Source organism: Episyrphus balteatus, chromosome 4 (assembly GCF_945859705.1).
Source record: "Episyrphus balteatus chromosome 4, idEpiBalt1.1, whole genome shotgun sequence".
NCBI lineage: Eukaryota > Metazoa > Arthropoda > Insecta > Diptera > Syrphidae > Episyrphus > Episyrphus balteatus.
The window spans coordinates 79,945,842-79,964,799 of NC_079137.1; the positions used below are offsets into that span (position 1 = coordinate 79,945,842).

Sequence of the window (18,958 nt, forward strand, 5' to 3'; positions counted from 1 at the left end):
TTATTAGGATAGTTAGTATAGGGTGGGCATGGGCATACTTAATTATTAGGGAAGAACTTAAAGTGGTTCTTTTAAGTATGCAATGTTTTTATCTTTTAAGTATGCAATATTTTCTTTTTGTCAGTATGCAATGTTTTTTCATAATAGTATCCATTTTTGGTAGTGCTTTCGAACAAAACATAGCACTTCAATGTGAGGTATCAATTTGGGAGCGGGGGTCTATGTCTCCCCTTTAGGCGGGAGGGGCAAATACTTTAAATCATAAAAAAAAATTATTAAAAAACAACGGCATAACTTACAGTTATCAATGATACTTTTAATTTTTAAATCAATTTATTTCTATCAATTTTTTTCGATATAATCGATTTCAAATTCAACATTATTGTTAAAAATAAGTTCAAAAAAATACATTAAATACTATTTTTGTAAATTGCCTCAGTAAATTCTTTATCAAATACTGAAAACCATATATATATCGAGCTCACTATTGAACGTACTGGCAGAGATACCCAAAGGAGATGGGAAACTTCTGACACTTTTGGATAAGTATGCGTGAAAAAACGAACGCTTTTGGCTAAGTATGCGAGAAAACACTATGGTTACACTGTGTGTGTTTTTCAAATTTATCCACGAATACAAAAGAAATTACAACAACACGAAATAAAAAAATGGGTTTTGGGGGGTAAAACGTACGAAAGTTTCCCATCTCCTTTGGGTATCTCTGGAACTGGTACCAAAAAATTTTATTTTTAAGATCCAATTTTAAATGGAAATACCTAAAACCCATTCATGGTGTCGAAGTAGATAAAGCACGGTATATTTTAGTTTTTGAAAATGGTAAAGCAAAAAATCCAAGAAAATAAAAATCTGAATTTTAATTTCAAGTTTGAAAAAAAAATCATTAAAATCGCAGTTCTGCTGATATAATTCTTTGCCGCCGGGTACAAAGGGGTTAAGTCATAAATGATAGTTTGCCAGAAAATGCGATTGAAGCTGAATCGATGAATTTTTGAGCATTGATCCTCTTATTTTTATAGAAAGGAGTATCTCTAAATTTATGTTTTTGATACAAAATAAAAGAGAAAAAAGTGCTTCACGAATCACGAATTTAGTAAAAATTTATTTGCAATTTTCTATTTAATTACACTACTCAATTGAATCATTTATTTTCAAAACATGATAAGTCCACTTTTTTTCAAAATTCGTTTATTTTTGACAAAATTGTTACTCTAGGGATAACCATGTCTGTCTTCAAAATATGAAGTATCTACTCCATCTATATCCGATTTTACTGCTACGCGAAACATTTTTTTAGTATCAAAAACATGATAAGTCCCGGACTTATCATCTTTTAAAAATAAACAACAGCTTCTTTATGTGTGAATGCTATATTAGGCTACTGGCTGAAAATCTTAAGTTTAAAGCGTCTTGAAAGTTAAATAAGCACTCCGGACATTATATTTTAATCTCAAATACAATTGTGTGATAGACTGGGGATGAAGCAAAATTGTATATCCATTTTAACCCTCTACTGCATAAATTAATATTAGCGGACGAAAAAATTAAAAAATGCTTTACATGGGTTCTTTGGGTTATTTCAAAACGGTTTACATTAAAAAAATTTGTTTAAATTAATTTGTTTACAAAAAATTGTTTATAAGCCAAATTTGGCTTCGTATGCATAAAGGGGTAAGAAATTTTACTAATTTTATTTATTCAGATTATGTAAAGAATAAAATTTAAAAAATTAAAAGATAAATATTTATCATTTAAAAACAAAATAAAGTAAAACAAATACATTGCATTACAGAAGGTTAAGAATTAATTCAAATTTGGCTCAGTTTAAGCCATGGAACTGAGAAAAGCAATTTGTTTTTTTCCGTTATATATATTTTTTTCTGGTTCACATTCTTTCCACTGTCAAAGTAAGTCTTGCTCCAACATTTTCACCCACTCCCAGATCTTAAAAACACTAAAAAGTATTAATATGATTGAAAAATACGCCCCTGGAAATGGGGTTAACATAAAAAAAATGTCTCTAAAGCGAAGGGGCTCCATTTCTGAAGCTTCTAAGCAAAAAGAAATGTAAAGGAACAAAATTTTCCAACAAAAAAATTTAACAAATTGTGTAGATTTAAAACCCCTTAATGCATACGAAGCCAAATATGGCTGACGTACTTTTTGCCCTCCCAAGACCAGGCCAATAACTTTTTTTCAATAAAAATTGGTTCATAGCATACATAGTCAGACAATCGATCAAAAATAAATTTTTAATTCAACTTTTCTTTCCAAACAAACGCAGTAATTAACACTTAAAGTATGAATATATTCTACACTTTCGATTTCAATGCACACGACTGATCGACTCACCTGTGATCATAAAATACACCTTTATTTTGTGTCGGACACACGAAAAAACTATCCTTATGGGTTCTCAGAAACACAAAGAAGAGGATTGTATTGAATCTTTATAATTTTTTTGTCACAGAGAAGAGAAAACTGCATACAAATAGACAAAACCATATTTGGCTTCATATGCAGTAGAGGGTTAAAACTAATTTCACATCCGTTTATTTTCAAAGTATGATAAGTCCAAAAGCGTTTTTATTTTTTATCTTTTGAACTATCGCTCCAAAAATTAAAAACGAAATGGTATTCTGTACCTAGGCAAAAAAAAAAATGTTCTTCTCCTGAAAAATTATAGACTTATCATGTTTTGAAAATAAATGATTCAATGATAAATGATTTTAATGATAAATGAAAATATATTTTGCTAAAGTTTTCTATCATCTTTATTTCCTTCCCATTGAACAGTTTGATAAGACAATTCACCTTCCTTACCCTCATAAGCAAATACACACAATTTATTAACAATAACTGACAATCTCACCTTTGCAATCAACTGCAATGGATTGATTGTAGGCTTGTCTAAAACAATAACAATATGAGAAGCATGGAAGACAATTGGATCACCAGGATAGACAATGAAATCTGCTCCGAATGCTTCACCGCACGTCACAAACTTGCCACGTTCCCAGAAATCTTTAAAAACTCTATATTTTAAAGAATTATCTTCTGGGAGGGTCATCAAAGTTCCCTCTTAAATATGAAAACTTGAATAAGAATTTTATGTAAACATGAATAGATTAAAAAAGTTACCATGAATTCTTGGATGTTCACAATGAATTTCAACTAAGGCATTCTTTCGATCGTATTGTACACTATCTCTGATTTCTTGTAGAACTTCTTCTTTTGATAGTTTTATGTCTAGAAAGTATTCAATGGTTAATAGCTCTATGGTAATGATTTTTGTGTTTACCTTTTTCCAGAACTCCTGATTTTAGAAGCTTTTTTCTTTTCCCATAAATAATTTTGTCAATATAATGCAATGATTCTTTGACCTTACCGTCTTTTAAATGTTCTTCCTGGCTCTGAAGTCTTGATTCAGTTTCTTTTTTGTACATTTCAACATCTTCTTCTGTCGGTGGGCGGAGGAGAGATTCAGTTTTACTAACCAATTCGGCGATGCCTTTCTCAATCAACAATTGCGTTTCATATTTGGTTAATTCAACAGGAAGACCTTTATTTATGTTTTGTTAAGTATTTTTAATTTAATTTATTTATTATTTTAACTTACAAGTACTATTTCCAGACCATCCTCGTGAGCAACTTGTTCCAACCATTGAACCAATAATTCTATGGTTTTTTCTCACTGTCATGTAATCTGATAAAGTAAATTATTGAAGTATTTAAGATGGAGATTTAATTTACTTACCTTTTGAATTAAAAATGAAACCAGTTCCATTTAAATAAGTTAAAATAATTTTATTTTCTTTGGGATCCATGAAAAGTAGATTTTTTGTTTATTTACATGCCTGAAATAAATAAAGAAATGTCATGAGGGCTGTCACTTTACAATTGACAATTACAGCTTTTCTCAAACTGTGAAATAAAACATTTCATATTTAAAGGTGGAATCACATTGAAGCTGCTGGTGACTCTTTGAGAGCGACATGACTGCGACATTTTTTTTTTTTTATATTAGAAATACGTTATTGCGTTGTTGTTAGAATTGGGATAAGTCACTGTGTAAATAAAATTTGATTAATACAGAAACGTGTTAGATTAACAAAAACTATTAATTACATTATTAAAACAAAAAAAAACTCATTTCAATTTTGCTGCTATACCTAATAGGGCTTCTAAGCAACCCTTCAAGCAAACGAGTCCGACCTCGGTCCGAATCCGCTCCACCTGATTCCGACCTCGACTACGAAATGGGTCCCACGGCGGCAGCGGCTGAAATTAGTATGGAAATTATAATCACCGCGGAGCCGATTTTGGTGTATTGGTTTTTTCACCACTATTTCTCCTTCGACTTTGTGTTCATACACAAAAAGTTGCAAGTGTGTGCGTGCAATCCCGTTTTTCTCGTTTTGAGGTCGGAGTGTCTTTTCTGAACTCAGTTTTCTTGCTTGAAGGGAAGTACTCAAAAGTCAAACTGTCCACTTTGATGAACTTGAAATTTGTTTTTCCATAAGAAATCATTAGGTGTGTTTTTTTGTTTATCTATATAGATTTTGTGTATAAAAACGACATCGGGATTTTTGAAATCCATGCAAACATTTGGCACCACTGTACATATACTTTGGCAGTTGTCTGTCAAAAATGTTGCTTTTGTTTTTTTTTTATTTTAACTCCGAAGTGGGAAGGCCATCATTGTATATATATTTCTATAGTACTATCATGAAGTCGAATTTAGTATTAGTTCATGTCGCCACTTTTTTGAGGTGGCGCTCAGTGTGTTTTTTTCATACAAATTCTGATTTTTCAAGTCACCACTAGAGTTCCTAAGATCGTTTTACTTCATGATAGTACTATGGAAATATATATACAATGAAGGCCATTACATTCATGTTGGATGCAAACAAAAATGTTCATATGGCCATGGCATCCATGTTGGATTCAAAAAAATTGTTTTTTCACAAAAAACCAAAAATTATCTGTATATTCTTAGCTACATTTTAAGACCATGACCATTATCATTAGTTGCGTCGTTCTTGTGTTATAAGCGTTTGAAGGTAGCCATATTGAATTTTTTTTCGATTTTTAAAAAATCAAATGTGAAAACTTTTTTATTTTTATTTCTAATTTTTCGAAAAAACTTTGGTAATTTTATACACACATATAAACATTTCAATGCAACCATGTCAAACAAATTTTTGATTATTTTTTTCTATGAGAGCTTTTTTCAAACCTCGTTTTCTTCGTTTTCTTCGTTTTTTTTTTTGTTAATAGGTGTGTTTTTTATTACAACCGGTCTTAACTAGACAAAAAAAAAACGCAGTCTGGGCTAAGCAATTTACATGTCAAATATAACAACACCTTAGCCCCTTTGGGATTAGTTGTTTAGCCCGGAGATTTCTCTGGGCTTAACTTTTTGAAGAGTTTTAAATCTGTGCTACCAAACAAATTTTTTCATAAATTGCTTAGAATTTGTTTAAAAACGTGAAAACTCACGTTTGGAAGGACAAAATGTATTAAAATAGTTTTGCTAGCATACATTTTTGTATCTCTTTGTAAAACATACATGAAAAATACAAGAAAATGACGAAAGCGAAAAATATGACAACTCTAAATTTTTGTTGTGTCTGCTGTTTTCGGAACATTCAATATACAGTGCTGCCAAGATTTCAGGTTAAGCCCCGAGGCGTTTTTTTTTTGTCCAGTTAAGACCGGTGGTAATAAAAAACACACCTAATATTTTCAGATATTTCTGTATGAACACAACAGTTAAACTACCTTGGCACTACTGTTTTTATCGAGAGAAAGTAAAATCTGGATAATTATCTGCATTTTTCAAAAATCTATACAGATAAAGTTTTTGTTGTTTTTAACACGTAAATTGTTTTGATTTCAAAAATCTCGATGTCGTTTTTTTGCACAAAATCTATATAGATAAACAAAAAAACACACCTATTTTTGGAAACTATAAAGTTATGTTTTTTAACAACAAAAAAATCAATTTAACAAGAGTCTTTACAGGAATAATTTAGCTAATAAATTCATACGAAAATTAATTTAGGTAAAACCCGTGTTTTATTAAATTTAAAATTTGTATCTGGCTCTTCATCAAGGCCGGGGTTGTCAGATTTGTCTTTGACAGTTTCTGTTGCATCCCTGTTTTCTCTAGAGCCCAAAATTAGATGAGTTCAAATTAGGTCAGTTCAGCTATGTGTCCCTATTTTTTTCTACTGATTCAATAGAGACATAAATAGTTAAAACGTTAACGTATGATCGTAATTCGACCCAAGATTTCAAATTAAATTTTTTTCTATGCAATTTGACATTCGAAATGAGAAAATTTGCGAAATTATCTCATTTGGGCTATTATGAAAACAGGCTATAAGCCTTTTTGATGCTACTTTTGCTTCCGTAAAGCTTTATAGAAGCAAAATTGGTAGCTGGGATATGTCGCTTTAGTTTAGCAAAGTTTTCATTCATAAAGTTTACTATATTTTGTTAACAAGAAAGCAGTCGGGAGCTCGTTTTGTTTCTGTTACTGGCAGTCGTTGGAAATCTTTTTTGTAAAAGTCAATTAACATGGCAAAAGCCGTGTTGTCGAAGCAAAAATTTTTCACAGGGTCGAACAACAAAAAATTACACAGAAAAAAACAAGGTAAAATTATTAAAAGTAAACATGATTCATTATAGGTATTTCGGATTATTTTAAAAGGACTCCATTCCTTTAGAGACAACATTTCGTTCATGTTAAAACAACTTTTTTATCTATCTAAAAAAAATCTACGCCAAATTTGCACTTTTCTATCTTCTCTGTGCACTTCCCTCTCTCTCTCGCTCTTTTCTCTAAATGTTTTAATCTTATTTTTTAATTGCTTCCAACTTCCAACCACAGCCGGAAATTGAACCAGGAACGATTTTGTGTTTTTCAATTCACAAGGGAAATCCTTTTGTTTGAAATGTAAAGACCGTGTTTCATGTTGAATCAAAACTAAAACATCTAGTTCTTACATTGTTTAGATCAAAAAAGTATAATTCTTGTCATTTTAAAACGAAACCAGGGGTCGAATTACGACATACGTTCGTTAACGAATGGTTGCTATGTGTCCTTATCGTTTTCTTATAGCTAAATAGAGACAGAAATAGTCAAAACGTTAATGTATGATCGTAATCGTGTGCCGTAATTCGACCCCAGTACAAATCGAATTGAGAAAAAAAAAACAAAATAAAAGGTTGAGAATCATTATTTTAAAAAAATTATCAATTTTTCCCTTTGATTTTACCTTGAGTTTTTTTTCTCTGTGTACAAGTAATTATTTCACCTTTTTTCTTTTAACAAAAATGAGTTGGGGATTCAAATACTTTTAAGCTGTAGCTGTAGCGGAATTCATGAAGTGCGTAAGTGTGGTAAACGTGGTAAATTGGTAAAAATGAGCTGTTAAAATTTGTATTAAAAAACTTTACCAAAATGAGGTAAGCTTTCCTGCACAATTTTGTGTGGTAGGTAAAGCTTACCATTTGAATGTACCTTACCTAGTAAATGTTTAAAACTTTTCATGTTTAATTTTGACGATAAAATTAACTAAATTGACTGCAAAAGGTGGGAGTATATTTGCAAAAAATATATCTATTAAAATAGTAAAAAAATTTTTTGAATTGTTTTTTATTTTCCTTTTTCACTTTCTAGCACCAAATAAACATATTTACTTAAGTTGATTTTAGAGGGTGTTCATGAAACGTGTACGGAAAACTTTTCCATTTTGCGATGTGGTAAAGGTTAAATTAAAAATATATCATCTTTACAAAAAGTATTTTAAAAGTGGCATGATTGACGCTTATCCATTTTCAATGAGTCACTTGGGCAACGAACAAACAGAAACACATTGGTGGCAGCCATTAAATGAAAATGGAATGGACCCAGGAGCTCATCGTTATTATCTAAACTACCGAAAACTGGCGCCCGGGTGACGATATTTTATACGAGGTTTCCTTTTAAAAATTTTATTTTAAATAATTTTCACGAAAGTATTAGTAAATAACTAATAATAATACTACTTTAAATACAGAATAAAGCGCTAGTTCATAACAACTGCACAATTATTCAAAGCCATGTCAAGAACACTATAATATGTAAATCTGTCATAGTCAAAATTAGTTTTCCCGGAATGACATTTTGATCTTCAATGTTTAAGTTTTTTATCTCACCATATGAAAATAAACCATACATTTTTAATGATATGTTGCGGTGATTCTCATAATTATCATAACACCGTAAACGAAAATACAATTTTAATAATAGAAAATTTCCCACAAAGCGTTCCCGGAATGACTTTTAATTTATTTAGGCTATTTACATAAATATCAAACTAGAGCTAACATTTTAAATTATTTTTTTACTAGATTAATAAATTCAGTGATGTCAAGTCAACCTATTCACGACATACCGCAAAGGTCGCATGTTGACTGTTGTGTCATCTGCATTTTAAATGAGTGTAAATTAATTAATGATGTTTGTATTTTTAAAGAAAAGTTAAAATTTAATTTAATTTCGTTGGATTATAGTGTTTTGATCTAAGAAACATCTAGATATCAGAGTTTTTTTTAATTCTCCCTTTAAATTATTATTTTTACAAATTTAGGTATGTCTTATATAACTTGTTTGTACAGCGAAGTGTATTAAAAATTAATTACTACTATAAGCTCATAAAGTTAATCCATACAAATTACATCCCCCTTCAAAAAAAAACCACAATAATTTTTAACTTTGTTGTGAGTAAACAAAAATTCCCAACTTTTTTGCCGATAAGACACATTTACTGACAGATGATGATTTATTAAAATCAGATCGCCAGCGAAAGTTTCCATCATTTCACCCCCCTCTCATCCATTATCCCCTCGTATATCAATACCAATCTATCACACTTAACCCCCAATTTACAGCAAACCAAAAAAAAAAAACTAGGTCAAACAATTTTATATCATTTTTACGGATGTAAATAAATAAGAGAAATGAGATGTTTTTTCTTAAAAGGAAATGTTAAAAAAAAATAAGTTACACAAAAAACACGTGCAGAATATTCACCAAGGAGCAAAAAAAAAAAAATTCAAATGACCTTACATCAATATTGACAACAAAAATGTTATGAAACAAACTTTTTATTTTCTCTATAGGCAAGGCAGGCAGGCAGGCCAGGTCCGTGCGGTTATAACTATTTGCATAGTTTTGAAGAAAAACTTTTGAAAAAAAAAACCCATCGCATTTCATATGAATGGCTATAGAATTCGGGCCAGTCAGTATGATGTCCGATATGTGTCCTCAGAGAATATGTAGGCACCACAAACCGCATTGATGTATGATGTTACCCCCCTCAAACCCCCCTCTCCCCTTATTACACATCAAACCATGAAACCACACGTGAAAAGCCATCCCTCTGAGGAAAACGCATGTTAAATTATGCCCCTCTCTCTGTGAGTTTTCAATGTGATCTAAAGCATTCATCTTCAAGTTGAAGGACGCATAGATTAGTGTCCGTACGAGTGAGTGTTTTTGGACTGGACATAAAACTGACACGCTTAAAGCATTACTCGCCTCACCGTCAATAGACAGCAGGCGCTTTACCATATATTCATAATTCAAGAGACACAAACTCTGAATGAAAATAGCAATAAATTATACTTCCTATACAGAGAACAAACATCACCACCAGAAAAGATGCAAAAAAAAAAAGAAGATGGACGAAAAGAACCAGAAGCTGTTATATATGATGAAAAGACTACTTTTTCACTCAATGGTGTGACCCACTTTAAGATGAATATAAAAAAAATAAAAACGAATAACCTCCTCCGCATGGTTCTATAATAACCCTGAAAGATACAAAAGATACTATCCATACTTACACATAGAGAGCCAACACAAACAGAAGAAACACGCACAAAAGTGAAAAGAAGTTAAAAACCCGAACAAAGGTGATTGTCCTAAGGGTGCTATATTGTGTGTGTATAACTCTCTCGGAATTGCTATAGAAATTCCTCAATAGTAGTCAAGCGGACAAGCTCTCTGGCTACTTAACTAAACATTCTTTTAGGTCAAGTATATGAGAAACGCAGCAGCACAATTTGCTTTAGTTAAACCATACGCAAATTTCCTAAACTTCATACAGTGGGACACAATTGGGTTAAAGTTGGATCTAAATGAGTGAAATACACTTTTTCAAAAAGAAGCATTTCTTCTTCTAAGTCCTAAATTAATGAAAAGGACTTAAAAAAACCAAACGTCAAATTTGTCAGTAATTTTTTTGTTTCATTGACATTTCATTGACGTTTCATTTGACATTTCTGTGAATCCAAAGATTTCGAATGACGGTGATGTTCACATTAGAGACTCACTCCACCGATTCATTAGGCGCGTCCCACCAAGAAGAGATCTCTGAAGGCTAAATGTCATTTTGGAAGAGAGGAAAATAATTTTGTGGAACGAGTTTCTCACATGAATCCAATTTTTCAACTCCCACTTCACACAAGTGCAATTTTTCTTCAAATATTAAATTGTGATAAAAAATTATTTCAAAATTAGTTATTTTGTGAAGAAAGCTCAAAATAATAACATTTTCTTCAAATTTTCATTAAATTTTACATGTTTTTAGCATTTTTATAGCTGCACACCACCAAAAAAAAAAAAAACCAAAACAATGACAAAAAAAAAAAAAAAAAAAAATTAAAGAAAGAGAAAAAAACTGAGAAATTGAATCCAAAAAATGTTCGTCTCCGAAATCTCATACAAAAACAGTGAGCGCTCAGATGAGATTTTTTGTCTTACTTAAAAAATCTTTGAGCGCAAGTTTTAAATGAGCTTAAAATTTCCTTCCTTTGGCAATCTCTTTCTCATTAAAGCTGAAACACAATCACGCTTTGCCGTCGATTTTGACAACTGCGAAAAGTTCAACTATAGGAAATCTGTGTATCCTCACACAATGACGCTTTTCTTACGTACGCTTTTTTTGACAAACGTAAGGAAACGTAAGAAAGCGAGCAAAAGTTCAACCAGACTGAACTTTTGCTCGCTTTCTGACATTTATCAGACATAGTTACAGTCACCCACATTATTATTGCGCCAAATGTGAATTAAAAAAAATAAATTATTGCAAACCTAGGTGTGTTTTTTAATTTCTCTATATAGATTTTGCACAAAAAAAACGACATCGAGATATTTTAAATCAAAACAATTTACGTATTAAAAACAAAAAAAATTTAATAATGTTTTAGACTGAGTTTTATTGTTAAAAACAATATATTTTGATTGGTTTTGTTTTTATAAATATCGGATTAAAGAATAAACAAATTTCTATGCATTTTTTAAACACATTAATATCCTTTTTCATTTTTCCACAATTAAATCAAGATAAAGACTTGGCCCAATAATTTTGTGAGTGAGTGTGTTTTTTTTATTTGACAGCAGATTTTATGTTGCAATCAGCTGTTCAAAGTCAAAGTGACAGAAGCGCGCTTTGAGGATTTCTCAACGTAACGCAACGAAGCGACGCCCTGAAGCGTGATTGTGTTTCAGCTTTTATGAAGTCCAAGTGAAAAAGCAACATAGATATGTCAAAATGAATTGGCGGAGTATGGCCAATGTGAACACCGTCATTTAAAATCTTTGGACTCACAGAAATCCAAAATTAGTCGGTGGAGTGAGTCCAATTTGAACAATTAAATACAATTTCTGACAACTTTGACGTTTGGTTGTCTTTAGCCCTTTTCACCGTGGGGACATTATCATTTTGACAAGAAAATATTGAGTACCTATAATTTCAAGATCTGTCAAATTATATTGATAAGTTTAACAATTTTTCTGCTAAGTTGGTAATTTAATAAATAAATAAAAAGTAAATTTGTGGCACCAAGTGCTGACAAAAAACCTGGACCTAGTGACTTTCGAGTATAACAGTTTACTAGTCTGTCATACGCAAGAGAGTAGATTCATAAAAATATGCTTTCACCAATAAGGGCAATTCATAATTTGATTAGACTGACAGATGTAAAGTTGAGAGGTTTATAAAAGACCGGCTTACGTTTAATCATGAAAAAAAAACTAAATTGACTCTAATCTCTAATAAAACTAGAAAATTAATTGACTCAATTTCCCTACCTGCTTTTAACGAAATTATAAATGTCAGATTCTTAGACAATTTGACGTTTGAGAGATGAATATATTGCTGATTGCTTGAAATGCATATTAAAGAAGTGTTATAGTAGTTATTATTGCACACTTAATATCCGCATACAAAAGCTAGATTCCTTTTTAAAAGGGTTCAATAATATTGTTTGTATAACAGTATAACAGTTTAGTTATTCTAATCTCTTTTAAATAATAAATGAGTGAAACCAGAAAATGTATTTACGCAGTACTGAAATGATTACTTGTTCCACTATTTTGTTCGATGAAATATTTACAGATTTCTTAACGCAGAAGAAGGGTACCTATGTGACTATTAAAAATCTTTCCAAACAATAAAAAAAAGGTGAACAAAAAAGGTTAAGATAAAAGTTGATTTTATGTTGCAAACTACTAGTATGTATAACTCTCGTATATCTTTTACTCTCTATTCTCCATAGATAGATTTTTGTTTCTATTGTTTTCACCCAAAAGAAACGAGAGAAAAAAAAACTTCAAAAGCATGAATCCGTTGAAATGTACTTTTACTTTCTATCAGGTGAGTTGAAGTTTGTACACATAGAAATCTCTTCGCAACCGGTGTTGTCGGTTTGAAAATACAACAAAAAAAAAATCACCTGAAAAAAACTTTCAGCTTCTTTTGTGAAGATTCTTCTACATCTCTCTAAAAGGTGACTCTTCGACGACCGACGTCGACTTTTTATGGTACATTGATCTTCTGGTCTGAATTGGATGATGATGGTGTAGAGGGTATATGCAGGTGGAGATTTTGGTTTGGTCTTTTGTATTTTTGGACAAACAGAAATTCACAAAAAAAAAACTCTTCGGAGGCTAAAAGCCAAACAAAAGTAGGTGCCGCGAAGAAAGAGGTGCCCAAAGTAAACAGACAAAAACAAATCTCTCAGATAAATTAAGAAAGAAGATAATAAAAAAAAAAATTGTATTTAATGAAGAAAGATGTTAATTTGTAGGTTTCAGCATGAAAAAAGTTCGTATTTGTTGTTTTTTCTCGTGAGATGGAGTAAGAAAATAACAAAGTAAAATAGGTACCTACCTATACAAAAATTGCAAAAGAGAAGAGATAATATTTTTAATGATTCTTTCTTTTTTGTAAGGTTGGAGAGATTTTTTTTAATATTTTTTTTTTCTCTAATTTAGAGATCTTCACTTGTAATTTTTTCTATAAGTAAGGCAATAACAGCGCTATCAATGAGGAATTTCGTTTTTAAATTTATTTTTAATAACACTGTTAATATTTTGTAGGTACAATTTAAAAATTTAGAAATATACAGGACATAGCCTCTTTTTGTCTTATTAGATTTATATTTAAAATTGAATTTAAAAATGTTTGGGCTCGATATAAGAGGTCGTAGAACTCTTCCTTGATAGTGATGAAAGGTATTTCCACAAATAAGGTTGTCAATAACTGTTTCATGCTTCAAAGTCATTCTAATTTCATTAAGAGTTCATTTTGTTCCAAAGTTTTGAGCCAACAATTTGTTTATAATACAAAATTAAATTATTCACTCGGGTGTATACGTAATTTTTTTTTTTTAAATAAATAATTTCAACACTGAAAATTCAATCAATCATGTCATGCACCTAACAATTAAACTTGCTTTTCACTTTCCAGCGCTAAAGATTGTCATGAGTACGAACCACCACCGAAGCACCAATCTACTGCTTTTTGAGAGCCGAAGAACATCTGAACCCTAGCCCGATTTTCATAATCTTGTTTTTTAAATTCCTGCCATTAAAATCCCGTTTTTTTAATACTGTTTTTTAAAATCTTGATTTTTTAAAATCCCGATTTTAAAATCCCGTTTTTTACTATCCATTCAATTTATATCTTAAGGCTTGACCACACCGGAAAAAAATGAAAAAAATTGCACATCTGAACATTAATGTTCCAGTTGACAATTTTTGCATAGAATTATCCGTACCGCTACCGCATACCCTTCCAGTGTGGTCAAGCTTTTTTTCAAAATCATTTATGAAAAAAACCTTAATATTGAAATACTTCCTCCTTCAAATGCGCTTTTTATTTCCAAAGATAATGTTGTCAATGATTAATGCTTCGACGTCATTCCAGTTTCAGTTAGAACACATTTTTATCAGAAGTTTTTAGCCGACAATCTGTTTAGAATAAAAAAATAAAATAATACACTCGGGCGTATACATAACTTTTTTTCTAACATTAATTTCAATACCGAAATTTTTTCATTTAATCATAGCTACCACTATACCTAATTAAATTTGCTTTTTCTACTATCCTCATCTTTTCAGAAATACTTAATGATCGCATCACATAAAAATTGAATCTATCAACAAATCGACAAACTTGTTACTAACACAGAAATAGCGTGTAATAATTTTGTCTTCAGGCAAAAAATTAATAAAAACTAAAACGTTACCATTTGCCACCATTTCATTTAATAAGTTCGTTAACTTATAATAAACTACTGTAAAATATAAGACTAAAGTTCAGCTGAACCGTACATTTGGCCTCTTAAATGGTACTTTGTATCCATCGTTCTGCCTCCGCCGTCGATCGGCACAGTTTCAGTTTATTTAACAAAAAAAAAAAAAAAAAACAGGAAAATTATCTGATCGTAGTTGTTTGTGTAGTTTTTGTTTAGCTGTTCTCCCTCAGCAGTCTTTGGTGCCTCTAAGATATTTTCCACTAAAAGCTTCCATATTGTCGCGTGTATCGTATCGTACTACGAGAAACTGCACAGCTAGCAATATCCAAACTATATAGGCAACTACGACATCCAAAACGACACCAAAAAAAAATCTCGTGGAGAGTGAAAATCTCCTCTGGATGCGGCATCCATTGGCACATGGAGGAACCTGCAAAGTTCAATTTGATTCAACGAAAACGACTTAGATCAGTCTGATGACGGCAGTTTGTGGTCCGCCGCCGTGTTGTCGTTGTTAGTCGCGATTTTTTCTACAAGTTTGAAAAAAAAAAATATTACGAACAAAAAAGTCGTTATCGTTTGGTGCCGATCTTTAACGTCCGATCGTTCTGAGCAAGGTGTGTTTATTTTGTGATTTGTGCGTCACTTTACCCCCTTCCCAGAGTATAACCAATAAATGCCTCAGATTTGTAATAACTCAGAGGAAAAAGTCTATCGGTGTTTTTTTCTTGATTACCCAAGAGGCCAAGGGTGTTAACTTAGTATTTCCATTAATTTTTTTTTCTATTTAATCCGATGATTATATAGTGTTTGTCTGTTTGTTCATAAATAAATGTATAAATATGCAAAATTTAAATGAATTGTAGCAATACTATTTCCAGCTTTTGATGGCGATTTATAATAATTGAGTGTCTATTATGAATCTGTTAGTTTTTCAATAAAACTGCATACCTTTTGATTGGTACTTGTTAATTAAATCAAAAATTCCAGTGTGAGATTTTTTAAGAGAAATTGATTTAATTATATATATGGTAGATTAAGTAATTTTATTGATTTATTAATATTTTTTTAATTTTAAGTAAATAACTTATCGGTTGTTATTTATGTGTAACGTTGTTTGGGTGAACGTGTGACGTCGGTTTTTTTGCTGCTGTTGTTTATCTGTTTTTTTGTTAATAAATTATTTTTTATGAAGGAAACAATTTCGAAGGTGTTTTTTTCTGTATTTTTCATAATTTAAATGTGTTTTTGTGGATTATTGGTAAAAATAGCGTATCTGATGGGGAATTTTTTTTCTAAATTTGTCATGGAAATTTCAAACAACTATAACAGAATAATAGGTAGGTATACAATTTTCAATTTTATGGGCAATGTTCTAGTTCAATTCAATTCAATAACGTATTGAGTCTTTCTCCCAAGAAACAATCTTTAAATATAAATAATTCTACTGGTAAGCGTGATTTAAAAGATTTTTTAAAGAAGATTTTAAAACAAAACACTTAGCCCTGATTTATTCATCTTCTATAAAATCTAGAGTCTCGATTATGAAAAAATTTAAGTGTGATTTGACAGGTTTCAATTTTTTAATGGGGACTTTAATTTCCATATAGGTATTTACGACTTTCTTCGTTAATTTTGGTTTTTTTCCAATTCTTAGGATTTTAGAAAGAATTAAAAAAAAACCTAACTTGACTCACTTTCAAAAAGCTGTTTTTACACTTAATTTGTCCCTTAAGAGTGCCAAAGACTAAGATTAATTACTATCGTCCAATTACACTGGTCGCAAAAAAAAAAAAAAAAACAAAAAAAAGTCGGGAGCAAGAACTTTGTTAAGTGAATTAAATTTAGCGTGCTGAATTCAAAACTGTTTACAGATTTATTCTTTCACGTCTAGTCTTGGAGCTACACTCATCACTATTTTCGCTTTAAGTCTCAAAAACTAATTTTCAATTGTGTGGATCAGAATCAAAACCCATTTTATCCACTTTTTTTGATTTCGAGTAAATCGAGAAAAACTTGTATCTCGTAAATGAAACATTTTTTAGTACTTTTTTAAATGCAGGATTGATTCAATTAGGATTCCCTACAATTCAAGTCCAGAAATCGTGATCTGAGGGTTTTAGTTTTAGAGCTATACCCAAAACAAATATGGATATAATGGATTTTGAAAATCACCTCTGAATTTCAGGCCAAAATAAGAAAATATGGCATTCAAAAAAACTCAATTAAAAACGAGAAAACTTTATTTCCTTTTTTTTAACTACGCCTACTTTCTTGAACAAATAAATTCAAACCTAAATGCCGAAATTTTTTTTTCAAAAATCCGTATAAATTATCGGATATTCCCATCTAATCTCATCCCATGGATAAAATGGTTTTTGAATTTCAAATTTATTTTAGAAATAATATTTTGAATGGATATAATGGATTTTGATGCGAATAAAATTGTTTGGATATAATGGGTTTTGAAACAAAAACTCAAGTGGATAAAATGGGTTTTGAAATTAACCTCTAACTTTGTGGTCTGATTTCTACGCCAAAAAATGCAGTTAGAGACTCAAACTTGGGCGCAACGTATGTATTTGAATACTAGAAACAAAACCTCATACCTAAGTCATTTTTTTTGAAAAGTGGATATAATGGGTTTTGATTCTGATCCACACAATTTATAGTTCTTTTTGATGTTTAGTCAAAAATATATTATGTATTTTCCCGTTTAGTTTTTTTTTTTTTAAGTGAAAATCAGAAGACGCAAACTGAAATTTTGTTCAAAAAACCATTCATTACTTTGAAAAATAAAACAAGCAAGATCTTGAGGTATTTATCATGAATTTCTTTTTTCAACATGTTTGAGAAAAAAAAAAATAGATTAATACCTTAAGGACGTTTTAATATGGCGTTTCGAGATTGCATAAGTAGTTTTGCAAAAAAAAAATACTTAACGGTGATGTAATTCGACGTCAAATGTACACAAAAAATGCGTTTTTGACCTGTTAATATTCAAGTATTTCAAAACGTGACGTGTTAGTGAAATTTCGACTTTGGATTCGGACTCAGCACACAAAAATTCTTTACAAAAGTAGGGTTTGGTTCAAGCTCTATTTTCGTTGCCAACCAATGTTATTTGAAAATAACGTTGTATTTAAACATACAACGTTCTAATACGTTAGCGAAATAAGAAAAAAGGTAGGCCTAAGGACTTCTGGTACAATCAAAAGCAAATATTTTCAGCATTCAGTTTTCTTATTCTGTCACTTTTGAGAGATAAAATTGGATGTTTACATGGTTGATAGAAAATTGGTGAAATATTGTTGCCAAAAATCGGCCAATATTGCAAGATTTTTCTATATTTTGATTTGACTATAGAAATTCTTAGTTTTGGTATTTAAACGGGAATGTTATCAATGTTAAACTATTTAATGAGAAAATTGAAATATAAATATTAAAAGCGAATGGTAATACGTATGTAAAATTGTAAATACATAATGTTTATCTAACAGAGTTGTAACAATGATTCATATTGAATCATTTATGAACACAACACTTTTATATTTTATTTCTCTTTCAAGACATTTATCAAGAGGGTGTAACCGTAAGTGTCACAAAAAGAACTGAAACCCGTTTGATATAATAAAATCTTAACAACACTTTGTTGTCTTGTCAACGGATTTATATACAAAAAAGACCATTAATCAATAACAATGTAACTTTTCGTGACCATAAGTTTTATATTCACTTCAGAAGTGACAAAATTAATGATATAACCATTTTATTTGAATTCCTATATAATACAATAAAAAAAAAACAAAAGAATTTAGGCTTGGAACTTGCAAATCTACTACATATTTTTATTTAGGTATTAAAGTACACGAAACACGAACACTGATACTGATAGTGTTGTTTAAAGAGTAACGAGATTTGTTTAAAGTTATCTTTGTTTTCTTTATTCAAAAAAATGCAAATAAATCTTTATCAAAAGAAAACGAACAGAAGAAGAGAAAATTAACGTTAATTAAAGTGTAAGGTATGTTTGTTTAAGATATGCAAAACGTACCGAATTTATATACTGTCTCATTCTCAGATAAGATACAATTCTATTTTCTTATTGTTTTAATAAATCCAAGAAAAAAAAAAAAAAAGAATTCATGGATAGTGAAATATTGGAAATATAATGTCTGAATTATAGGTACAATATGCTTTTTTGCAGTTAAATGAAGCTAAATGTCACTTTTCAGATAGTGGCATTTTTTACTGATGAAAATTGACAGATGGGTGACATTTAAAGAACAAATTAACTGACAGAAAGAAAAATTTAATTGAAAAAATTGACATTAATAAACTT

The 18,958-nt window shown here is 30.4% G+C and overlaps 2 protein-coding genes across 3 annotated transcripts in view; one reads left to right on the forward strand and one right to left on the reverse strand.

Moving 5' to 3' along the window:
* Window positions 1–2,766: 2,766 nt before the first annotated feature.
* LOC129918944 (tRNA-splicing endonuclease subunit Sen34) lies at window positions 2,767–3,889 on the reverse strand. 2 transcript variants are annotated; one of them, XM_055999714.1, is made up of 5 exons: window positions 3,776–3,889; window positions 3,638–3,724; window positions 3,320–3,580; window positions 3,160–3,267; window positions 2,767–3,099 (listed from the first exon to the last, which is right to left on the reverse strand). In XM_055999714.1, the coding sequence occupies exons 1-5, from the start codon at window positions 3,843–3,845 to the stop codon at window positions 2,774–2,776; spliced, it is 852 nt and encodes a 283-aa protein (XP_055855689.1). In that variant the 5' UTR covers window positions 3,846–3,889; the 3' UTR covers window positions 2,767–2,773. The 2 variants fall into 2 exon arrangements, with proteins under 2 accessions (XP_055855689.1, XP_055855690.1); XM_055999715.1 differs by having other exon boundaries at window positions 3,638–3,712; window positions 3,776–3,872.
* Window positions 3,890–14,938: 11,049 nt separating this feature from the next.
* LOC129919942 (venom dipeptidyl peptidase 4) overlaps window positions 14,939–18,958 on the forward strand; it is a 105,691-nt gene continuing 101,671 nt past the window's right edge. The window contains exon 1 of the mRNA XM_056001056.1: window positions 14,939–15,233. The gene's annotated coding sequence lies outside the window, so the exon portion shown is untranslated. The remainder of the gene's footprint in view (window positions 15,234–18,958) is intronic.